Genomic DNA, 12119 nt, shown 5'->3' with positions numbered 1-12119 from the left:
AGTCCTTCAAGCAGATATGTGATTTCTTGCCAGTTTGACATTGAAATGGTGCCGTGTGTGTGTGTGTGTGTGTGTGTGTTAATGCTGGTGTTTGCTGAAAGGGCTCAGTGTTGACACACACTCACTGCTCCGTGTCTCTAAATCACAAAGGATCTCTTTATGCTGCAAATAAATACAATCAAACCGCACGATTGATTTCTGTCTTAATAATAATAATTATCCTCTCAATGACCTTGGCATTACAGGAACGTTCCTAATCTTAAACATTCCTTTACCGATCATCTGAAAAAGGACATAACCCTTCGCGGCCGACAGCGTCGTCTACATCACTGCTGCTCACTAACTATCGATTGCAGACTGAAGGACGATGACATTACGTCACACATTAGACGCGTCAGACGGACACTTTCACCAGCGCACTGCCAGGTCCCGGACATTCCATCTGCCTTATCTTTCTTCGGAGCACTTTTGTTCGCCGGTGAACGACAGAGAGATGAAGGGGGAAGAGGAGGAGGAGGAGGAGGAGGGGGGTAAATCTGATATGTTGTTGTCGCAGCGACTGGGAGTTAAAGTGAGAGCATCTCTCTCTCTCTCTCTCTCCCTGCACTGCCAGCTTAATTTAGGCTCTGATTGCGACACAAAGCAGGGGAGCCATGGTGCACCCTAAACCATGTGCTTGTTGAATCAGATACAGAACGGACAAGAATGCACAACAATTACCTCGTCATCAGCCTCCGTACCAGCTCACAAGGTGCCGACAACAAGAGAGCAAACTCGCACTGTTGAAGAGACACACAGGCATCTCACTGTAATGGAGCTCGGCTGCAAGTTTTGTCTGTAAGTGCAGAGACAGAGACTGTCCTTCTTGCCGCTGTGTGGACTTTGTATGCAACAGGTGACGTAGCTTAAGTAAGCAGAGGGATCAGAGTGGTGGTGGGAGGGGGTGGGGCGACTGTTTTTGAGAGCAACATAGATCAGAAAAGCTGGCGTTTATCTGCAGCAGAGAAGAGGATGAATAAAACCAGGTACAGGAATAAAAAATGGAGAGAATATCGACCTTTTCTGAGTGGTAATGGTCAGCTGTCTCACCCCCCAGTCTTTGAAAATCAGTGTATCCCATGACCAACTCATGAGGCCTTCAACGAAAAAGGTCAGATGATCCAACAAGTTTCAGATAAGCCTAAGAGTTTATACAGATAACCTTTAAAGAGGTTTGTTTTACTGTTGGTTTGGATTTCTTAGTAAATAAAAAAGAAAATCGTCATATATTTTACTATGACGGACATAACGCTGCAAGCAGAATCCAGGATGCATAGAACAAGAGTTCCTTATTAAGGATTATATTGCTGAATGTATTCATTATCCTGTCTGTGAAGTTATTCATTCATCCAGAGGGAGATAAAGTTAATAATGTGCCCGGGATTGCAAACAGAGAAAAATACAAACATCGTAAACAGCTATAATGAGTGGCTTCATGCTCTAAATTCACAGAAATTGACTACGTCCCGTGCCCAATGTGCCCAAACTCTTACAGTAATGCTGACATGTCTGAAACTTCATGTTAGCATCCTGTAGTGGACACATTGTCCTCAAAAGTGGCCGTAAATCTGGGGAAAAAGCTCAACAAGAGTCTTGTTTGTCAAGACTGTTTATAGGAAGATCTGGATTAAGAGCCAATCAGAAGCCAAGATCCTCCCCTTCTCTTTCCTCTTTCACTGGTTTTGACCATGACGCCATCCTTCCTCGACGACGAGTTCGGGCACGTGCGGATAGAAGAACACGGGGCTTCGCAGACAGACGTTAGGAAAGATGAAAGTCCAAGGCACAGACGCACAGAATGTTCGGCGCACCAAAGACCTTTGCTGGCATGTGTGACCTCACATTCTCGAGTTCTGCGAGTGTCATTCACTCCCTTTATCAACCAAAAACCGCTGTTTTCACTGTAATCAGAGGCCCCAGAAACAAGAAAAGACTGCCCTGCAGGAACGCTGATTTCTTCAGGTTAGAGCATGTCACTACAGTAATCATCTCATAATCTATATTTCAGCTCCTTCCCCGTGAGTGTTCAATAAGTCAATAATGCTCCTGCTCTTACAAAAGGAACAATGAGCTCCACTGTTAACATATGGCCTCTTCTAAATCCTTTAAATCTTGTAAGAGCCTCCTTATGTTTCGCCCTATGATACGAATGTTACGCGACTATAAGGCTCATGACTCTCCCTCGCTGTTGCTGCTTCCTTTGCTGCATAAACATCTCGGGGAAAGCACTGGGAGAGCACTAACCTCCAACAAGGCTACTCAGGTTTCCGCAGCATCAATACGCTCCTCTATCTTATCCGGTGGTGATGTGGAGCCGTAACTGGATCGCCATCAAAATCGAACATGTTTTTTTTTTAACTGACATCCTCGGGAAAAACCCACCAAGGTTTCAACCAAACCTGGCCAAAAAAAAAAAAACCATAACCTCCTTGCCTAAGATTGGAAACTTATTTGGAAAATAAGACTGTAATGAAATCTGGAACAAAGTCAAACATGTTTATCAATGAAGCTCATGTGTCAGCGGGGACTTTTCACCACAGAGATTTGTGTCTCTTTGTCATCGCCCTTTATTTTGGTTCATGCGGGTCTTGTTTATCATTTTCTTCCCTCTCTGAAAGTGCGACCTACCTCCTACCTCCCTTCATTTTACCCATCATACACCGCTCCCCATCCTCGTCTTTCCACGCATTCATCCTCTCCTCTGACCCGTCTCCTACCTTTTTTCCATCCATCACTTTCCTCTCTTGTTCTCTCTCTCTGTCTCTCTTGCGTCACTCCTCCCCTCCCTGCCTTCCTCCAGAGATAATTACTACAAGCCTTGTGAAGATCAGCTTGTATTTAAACAGCTGAATAAGCAAGGCCCAGGGCTGCTGGCACAGTCACTGTTCAACAACAGCCCAGCGAAACAGTGGAGGAGAAATTAATAGTTTGCAAAAAAAAAAACCACTGCTGCAAAAACAAAACAGCGATTTGTTAACGTCTCTTTGGTAAAGATCAACAGAACGTGGGGAAAGATCCATCTGCGTGTGGACTCGCCGGTTTTGCAGTCACACGTTCGATCTGACAAAACCGATGAACGGCATCGCTTATGTCACATCAATTTGGATATGTGTTCAAACGTCTGAGGGCTGTCAAACTCAAACCTTCGGTTTTGTCACAAGCACCACAACAGTTCAATCACCCTGCCAAAACAGCCCTGTTCAGAACGCTCGGGTTAGTAGCATCTCTTTAGGTCCACCTTAAAAATTTTTTAAACAAAACTTAAGGGACAGGAAAAGACATTAGCCACAGAGGCTACTGGGAGCTAACAACAGTTAGCATTTGGAAAAGTGATCATTTGCAGGCTCTAGCAGGCACATTGCCGTCATATATAGCATCTATCCACTGGACAGATAAATCCTCTGAGGCTGGAAGTTTGTGTTGAACTCTGTGCTGCACTGTGGAGCATCTGGTTTTCGTATACCGTTGCCCTCGCCAGCACTGTCGCGTGTTTTATGGACAAAGCGGAGCTCCGCGAGAGAACAATACCAGGAATTTAGCGCATTGCGACGTCAACATCGCATGTTTTATCTCCTGTACTTAGACCTGAGGAGGACCACACAAACATGAGTGGGTCATCTTTTTTCACACTTTGCCAACTGATAGGACCTCCACAGTCCCAGATATAAGGATTTAAATGATTCAAAAGTTGATTTTACATAATATGTCCCCTTTAAAGCTTTCAAAAAGCTTAGAGCAGGAGTGTCAAACTCAAAGGAAGAAAACAACTGTTCAGTCAGAGCTGGGAAACATGACCTTAAAATTGTAACACAATATTCCACCATGATATTGTAGTGACTAAAAATAATGTTGATATTTTAGAGAATTTCAAAGTAAAAGTGTTTGTTTTAATATTGAATAGTGTGTAGTTTGTAATGTAGAATGTAATATATTCAATAATGTGATAAATATATTCAAATGTATCATTATTATGAAAAATATTGCTAAGAATCATGATCGGACAATTGCGACACTAAAGCATCTGAAGGTATTTTGGTTTCTAGGGTGATAAAAAAATGTGTGTATGCAGGCAGGGATAATAACTGATGATCTTCTAATAATTAGTGTGTCAAATAATATTTGTTCAAACAAATTTTTGGACAGCCCTAATTTGAATTAGAATTCATTATGTTTGCAATTTGTGACAGTGAATTTGATCTCTGCATTTAACCCACTCTTTTTAGACACATAAGCAATGGGGATTGGTTAGAAGCTCAATTCCTTTCCTTTTGGCCATGAGCTGCCCCATAATATTCACATACACACACACACACACACACCTGCTTCATTGGAAGTGGTCGACAGCTTGTCCAGCATCTCTCTGTCCAGTGTCAGAATCTGCTGCTCCAGGATGGAGGGGATGGAGAGGCCACCCCTCTCCTTCTTTTCATCCTTCTCCTTGTCTTTGTCTCGGTCTCGTTCCTTCTCCCGCTCATAGGTCAGCAGCTGTTGGCGGAGAGCCTCGGGCAGGTGGGCCTTAGCAAAGTCAGCGGCAGCCTGGTGATTGACAGGAGAAAAAAATGCCACATATTCTGTTAACATTTATCCCCAGAAATGCCCTATTTCTATATTTCACTGTAGTATATTAATGTACAGCAAATCTTCAAAGGTGTAACATCTTATATTCACATGCGTACTCTCTGTTGCAAGTGGTAAACACAGTGAGCCGCAGTAGCAGGGGTCTGCATTTCCTTTCTTCACCTTGCTGAAGCACATAAATCACAGATAAACACAGATACAGAAGAAATAGTGCACCACCAATCAAACACACTCACACACTCACACACACCCTGAGCTGGAGAAACTGTATCCTCACCTCTATCCAGTTCACTGTAAGATAAGCCTTAAAAAAACAAATCTCACGACTGCAATTACTGCTTCCCTCTGTTTAGAGCAAAAGCAAAAGAAATGAATACAAGCCAGTCCAAGGTCATGAAGATCAAAAACCCTCTGTGTAACTTATCTGATCGATCGCTTGTTTAAAGTTAAAGGTCGTGAATTAAATCTAACTAAATGACACCATTCAAAGCAGAAGAAATGTTTCCTATAGGCCACACTAGAGCTTCGTTTGAAGCTTTTTTTTCATGATTAAAACAAGAGTTCTGATTGTTTTAGCTTCTTATATGTGAATATGTTCTTTGTTTCTTTGCTCCACATAACAAAGAGATCATAAAAAACTGAATCATTTTGGTTTGTGGACAAAAACAAAGACATTCAAGAACAGACAGATTCATCGTTAGTTGCAGCTCTCGACCTCACGACAGAGACTCATACAAGGACCTGATGTTTCAAGTGCTCATGATGCGTCTCTATTTAGCTCCTTCTGCTATCTGTACTTCCCTCTCCATCCCTCACCGTCGAGATCTCATTCAGCTCAGGGGAAGTGCTTTTAAGGACTCAGATAACCCTCCTCCCCGACTCCTCCGTGTCTTGAAAACAACTTATCTTCTTCTCACTTGTTATGTCTCATCAGTGTTGTTTAGCTTCCCTTTTGCAAACTCTGTCACTCTTATCACATCTCCCCTGACACCCAAACGGGCACATGTGTAGGCGCCCGCCCGTTTCTTTCTCTTATAGTCCATTCTCGCCAGTCCAAATTCACCGTGGATCTTTTTCTATTTCCCTTCCTGACACTTGGAAACAACCGCCAGTGACTCCTGCGGTCACCACCACAGAGCGAGCAGGACTCATAAACTCTGTGGAAAGCTAATAAACGGACAGAAGGTCCTCTGTCACTTTAGGTTATGCCAATTACCATGCAGTAGAGTAGCCTGCCTGCTACTCATTAAGAAACACGAGGGTCACAGCTACATTCCTTGAAATAAGTACATACCGATCAGGCTTTAAGAGAGTGTGATAGCATGGGCCTGAGCCGTGGACCGACCTCGACAGAAACGGGGGAAACTTATTCTCGATTATTTGACCATCTATGGGCTGCCGGCTAAGCAGACTGACACATCAAACATCAGGGCTGCAGCATCTGCACCAGCTTACAGGATGAAAGGAGGTGCAGTGGAGGGCGGGGAGGGATGGACGAGGATGAAGAGTGAGGGATATAGGGATGAAGACAAGATGGTAAGGATCAAGGAGAGGAATACAGGAGGAAACAAAATGGCGCACGAGACGAGTAGAGTCAGAATAAACGTAGGCTGGCTTTACGGAAGGAGAAAAACAGATAACAAAGGAACAGTAGACAAAGTAATAATAGTGCTGAAACTGAAGAGTAAAGGAATGTGCGTGAACAGGATGGAGGCTAAGTTTAAACAAACGGTATAATAGAAGAAGGTTTTCTTATAAACAAATTTTTACAGAGTTATAAGCAAAGCGGTTGTGGAGTGCACTTCCTTCCTCATGAAACATTTGCAAATCATTACGTTGTCAAGTTGCTAGCGGTCGCCTTCTTTTCCTGCCTTTGTTGGTGCATCGCCGCTGCCAACCCGAGATACAGGGGATCGAGTCAAAACAACAGCGCCAGTGTTGAATGTGCATCCTTGAGCTCGATCACAAGCAAAACAGGGACACAAAGAAGACGCACAGCACTTACTATATACGATCAAATACTTCACAGTATACCTTTGAAGGCACAGTGTGTACAATTAAGTAACATCTGTTGGTGAAGTTGCATTTTGTCTCTTAACCCTTAGAACACAGAGCATTTCGGCTGCAATATAATGTTATAGTCTTTTATTCAGCACATATAGGCAATGTCATTTTCGCCAACTATATAAATACACCTGAGCAAAAAGCACTCAAAATGTTTAAAATCAGATTGAAGTTGTGAAATTTGGAAATACATCACAGTATACCTTTGAAGGCACAGTGTGTACAATTAAGTAACATCTGTTGGTGAAGTTGCATGTTGTCTCTTAACCCTTAGAACACAGAGCATTTTGGCTGCTTTTTTACATTACTATTTTTAAACGTACAAGTACATACAAAGGCTATAAGAAGGTGCAATATAATGTTATAGTCTTTTATTCAGCACATATAGGCAATGTCATTTTCGCCAACTATATAAATACACCTGTGCAAAAAGCACTCAAAATGTTTAAAATCAGATTGAAGTTGTTAAATTTGGAAATACGTCACAGTTCAAAGTTTTTGATGAACAAAAATAATAGTAAAAAAGGTTTATTTGTGACTTCTGCACAATTATTTCTACTTTATATCACTACTAAAAATGCAATATAAAATGAATCTTAACTGTGACTTAACAACACACAAGAAGAGTAAAAGTACAAGCCTGAATATGTGACCTATAAAACCCATACCCCCAGGATGTCCATATAAGGAGTTGTGTATTATCCTGGGTGCACCTGCGGCACAGATGTGCCGTGTGAGCACTAAGGGTTAATATCTCTCACCTCAGCCTTCCTTTCCAAACGTGTGCTGGAGGAGAATTTAAGGTAGCTGTCAGCTAACGTTAAAACTCCAAATGTGTTGAGTGATCCAACATGGTGGCCTCCATAGAGAAGACCTGCTCCACATGTAATGATAAAGGGTTCATCCTGTGGCAATGAAAACAATTACTTTGTCTTCAAAAGCAGCAATAATGTCACCTCAATCATACACACTGGACCTTTGACCTCAAACCTCGACATCTTAACCGACTGTTAGTCATACTGCAAAATAAGTAACTTGCCGTGTGCTGATTTAAAATCAATCTATGTCCCTTTCCTGTGGAACAACCTCTTTTTCAGAAAGGTTGACTCAGTTGAGGACATCAAATCCAAAGCAGAAAATCTCATAAGCCTTAACTTTAAGTTGGTACCTTTTTTTTTTTCTCCTTTCAGTTTCAGGTTTTCTACCCATTCCACTGCTGAGAAGGTCAACCTCAGTTTCACTGAATTGATTGTCCCGAGTCTGTACAGTAAAGTCCACACTGCCCTGCAGACAGGATTACTGTAAGCTTTCTAAACACCAGTGCATTACTCTGTTTGTTTGCTCTCTCCAGCACCAGGCTGTGTGACACTCTCTCTCTCCCTCTTTCTCTTCCCTGCCCTCTCTTTCTCTTTCTCTCTCTCCGACCCAAACACTCCTGATGTCGGGTTCAATATTCACTTACCTTTTAGCCCTAATTTGATCTCCATCATCTCTCGTCTAACAGTTAGCGAGGGTTTGTTGGCAGAAACTGAATACACTACGCCTAAGTATGTTTGTATAAGTGTATGATTACTTTAAAATGAAATTGTTTCTGGAGCCTCAGAATCAGCCTTGTATACGTACTTCAGGGCTGCCATCTTGCATTATAATGTTTCTTTGGCAACTTAAAGCAGGCGCTTACGACACACACAAAGGAAAAAGAGCAACATCCTTTCTGGTATGTGAAGGCCACCATAGTTCCCCTAACAAAGCAATCTCATGATTAGATGTCACTGATTCTGCCAAACTTGACCTTTAAATACTGCACAGAGTTGACCAGGTGATTGCTAACTTTGTCAACAGCAGTGGTGAGTGGATGTAGGGCTGCTCTGCTGATTACAATCAAGTGGCGACCAATCATGACATCACTCATAAGAATCTGTTAAGTCTTGACATTTGTGATTTGGCCAACACAATGTTGACATCGCTTTAGCGTTTTCCTCTACACTGGAGAATAATTAAGAAAATTTACATTATGTGCTTTTAAATAATACCTGACACTAGTGATTGAGGTGATCAACCTCTTGGGAAAATGTTTACCACCATTTTTTATATACAGTCTGTGATTAGCATCATTCTCATTAATGGTCCATTTATTATTTGGCGAAAATGCGATATCGGCATAGTTCCCAGACCAGAAGCAAAATTGAGTTCCATCAAATTTCCCGAAATTTGGTGAAAAGATGTTATAGACCAAGACGAACAAAAAAGTCAACCGTAACCATAGCTTTAACTCAACAGGAAGTCGGCTATTTTGAATTTTTTCATTTCATTTTTTTTGTACCGACATAATAAACATACCATTTTGACTAGACACATCAAAGGTAAAAAGTTGTCAAAAGGTTTTGCGGATTCAAAACAGCTTGGCCACAGCAATCGTCAGCGTTCTCCACGAAACAGGAAATGCCCTATAACTTCGGCATACATTGAGTTCCACCAAATTTCCCGAAACTTGGTGGGAAGATGTTAAAGACCAAGACGAACAAAAAAGTTGACAGTAACCATGGCCTCAACGCAACAGGAAGTCGGCCATTTAGATTTTTGGCGATTTGCACCTTACGTAAATGAGCTAGACACATCAAATGAGACAAGTTGTCAGTTATTTTTTTAGATCAATCATTTGTGCTGCCAACAGCTGCTTTTGTCTGTAATATTGCCCAACAATTATTCAATCAAATATTTTGATAATTAATTAATGGGTTTGAGTGTTTTCTCAATAAATGAAACACGTCTTCTAATTTTTCAGCTTCTTAAATGATTTCTGGTTTCTTTGCTCCATATAACAAAAAAATCCTTAAAACTGAATAAGTGTTGGTTTGTGGACAAAACAAGACAGTCGAGAATAAGTACTCGATTAATCGAGAAAATAATCAACAGATTAATCAACGATGGAGTTGCAGCCCTAGTCTCTAATATTAAATGACATAGAGATATTTAGTTAAAAAGAACTATGAGCTGAAGATAGCCAATTATATTTTACTCAGATCAATTATCCAATGGAACAACAACATACGCTTATAAATAAACTTTCAAAGCTTATTTAACAGAAAGAGTTTACTTGTGACCTGCAGCCTTAAGGAGATGTGGCTCAGAGTGTAATCAGTCATGGCCGTGCACAGTGCCTCACATTGGGCTCTCCTTCACACCAGACCTCACTTGCACAACACACAATGCACAAAAGCTTGTGTGCACAATTGCACATACAGTAAGTACATAAACCCACGCACACACACACACAAAAGCCCACACCTTTCTCTCTGAAAAGGGCCAACGATACGTGTCGATGCATTGCATTGTCCACTCTGTTAACTCAAAACACCTGACTGCAGTATAAATAGTAAGGACATTCAAAAACACGTCCATCCATCAAATGGCAAGGCCGCTAGAAATGAGGAAAGACACCTGGGCTTTCCTTTGAAAATCACCCTGAGGGGATTTCTGCTGTCGCTGTGACAGGTCAGGCAGACACATGGAGAGCTGAAGACAAAAGTTGAAGAGAGAGAGAGAGAGAGAAGACAGATCCTGAGATAAGTGACAGAAAACCATCAAAGAAATGCTGAAGTACAGAGAAGGCAGGGGATTTTATCGGAGAAAGGGACCGTTTAAAAAGTTTCCCTTTGTTGTTTTCATATGCAATTCAAAAAATACAAAAATGGTCATCACAACAATCTCCACCGAAGAGAATTTCAGCCCAGTGTCGTAAAAATACTCCTTGCTTTTAGTCTATAGACAGTACAAAGGATGCAATTTGTGTGAAACTTTAAAACATACTGTATATTCAATTTATAGTTAAAGACTCCACACACACGCACTTTCACTGCAGACATGAAGTCGGTTTCCCCTCAGAATGACATTGCATGATCGCGTCTGTTCGCAGAGTCGACGAGAGCGTGATCGCTCAGCCGTAATTTTATTATCTCACACCTGAGCTCTGTATGTGTCAAGGCCACGCCAAGTATGACGTTGTGCATGTGTGTTAGGGGCAAAAAATGTATTTATTTACACATAATAAAGGATGTTGAGACTTAAGATTCCATTAAAAGTTCCATTCCATAGATGTCTGACCAGATAAATATAACAAAAGGAAAAAAGAAAAGTGGAAGTATAACCCAGGCGTGTTTACACTCATGTTTTTAAAATGTCAGCGTGAATTTACGTTCATTGGTAAATGAAGCGTGGTTTTCACAATAGCGATGGAGTGATGACACTTGTTCTGCCTTCTTATTAAACACGGATTTACTGCTAGAACACTGTGCTGAACGCTAACCACAGCACATTTAGCTCAGTGTTTTCAAACAGTCGGCGTGGATCAATCTGCTCTGCAGTACCAAAATAAAGAGTTATATAATCAAATGTAAAAATACAGAGAAGCTGGTACATGTTCTGGATTTGATGGTAATGGAGCCATATTTGAAGTGTGAAAAAAGATGACTCACTCATGTTTTTGTGGTCCTCCTCAGTCTAAGTATAGAGATAAAACTCGCGATGTTGACTTCCACGCTCACTGAGACGTCACAAGACGCTAAATTCCTGGAATTGTTGTCTCGCGGAGCTCCACTTTGTCCGTAAAACATGCGCGAGTGCAGGCGAGGGCAACGCATCCGAAAACCAGAAGTCCGCGAAAAGTTCTATTCTCGGCTCCACAGTGCAGCACAGAGTTCAACACAAACTTCCAGCCTCAGAGGATTTATCTGTCCAGTGGATACATGCTATATATGACGGCAATGTGCCTGCTAGAGCCTGCAAATGATCACTTTTCCAAATGCTAACTGCTTTTAGCTCCCAGTAGCCTCTGTGGCTGATGTCATTTCCTGTCCCTTATGTTTCATTTTACTTTTTTTCTAAGGTGGACCTAAAGAGATACTACTAAACAGAGCGTTCTGAACAGGGTTGTTTTGTCAGGGTGATTGAACTGCTGTGGTGCTTCATCCTTATGGTATTTTGACCAAAGCATGTCACAGACATGTTCATTAGGACACCAGGGAACTAGGTTAACTTGGAGAAATAGGGTATAATATGGGACCTTTAAAAATGACTTTTGACCATTCAAAGCTGCTTTATTCTACACTTTTGTCATTTGCCCGGTCACCCATTCACACACATTGACAACAGCACATTCTCTATCACGCATCTAAAGCGCTCATCGGCATGTAGACCAGCGGAGCCAGGAATCAAACCCACGACCTTCCAGACTCACTCCTTGAAGAGCCTGAAGTCGGACTGGAAATGTTTGTGTGGCCTTCAAAACACATTCACATTTTATCGTGGTATCCCAAAACTATTTCACTCTCTCAGGCAACAAACTCTCTCCTGAAACCACAACAAACATCTCAAGCAAGAGTTGAGCTCACGGGTGGGGGTTGATTTGGGGCCACAGCGGCGGCGGCGGTGGTACTACT

The 12119-nt window shown here is 41.8% G+C and overlaps 1 protein-coding gene across 1 annotated transcript in view; it reads right to left on the bottom strand.

The window, feature by feature from the left end:
* The window catches only part of ppm1lb (protein phosphatase, Mg2+/Mn2+ dependent, 1Lb), a 56411-nt gene that overhangs the window by 10323 nt on the left and 33969 nt on the right, over positions 1-12119 (bottom strand). The window contains exon 2 of the mRNA XM_083886705.1: positions 4359-4575. Within this exon, the coding sequence (XP_083742831.1) occupies positions 4359-4575 (217 nt within the window). The remainder of the gene's footprint in view (positions 1-4358; positions 4576-12119) is intronic.

Source organism: Microchirus variegatus (assembly GCF_963457635.1).
Source record: "Microchirus variegatus genome assembly, chromosome: 3".
Taxonomy (NCBI): domain Eukaryota; kingdom Metazoa; phylum Chordata; class Actinopteri; order Pleuronectiformes; family Soleidae; genus Microchirus; species Microchirus variegatus.
The sequence above is the reverse complement of the archived record's forward strand: the minus strand, read 5'-3'. Positions and strand labels throughout refer to the sequence as shown.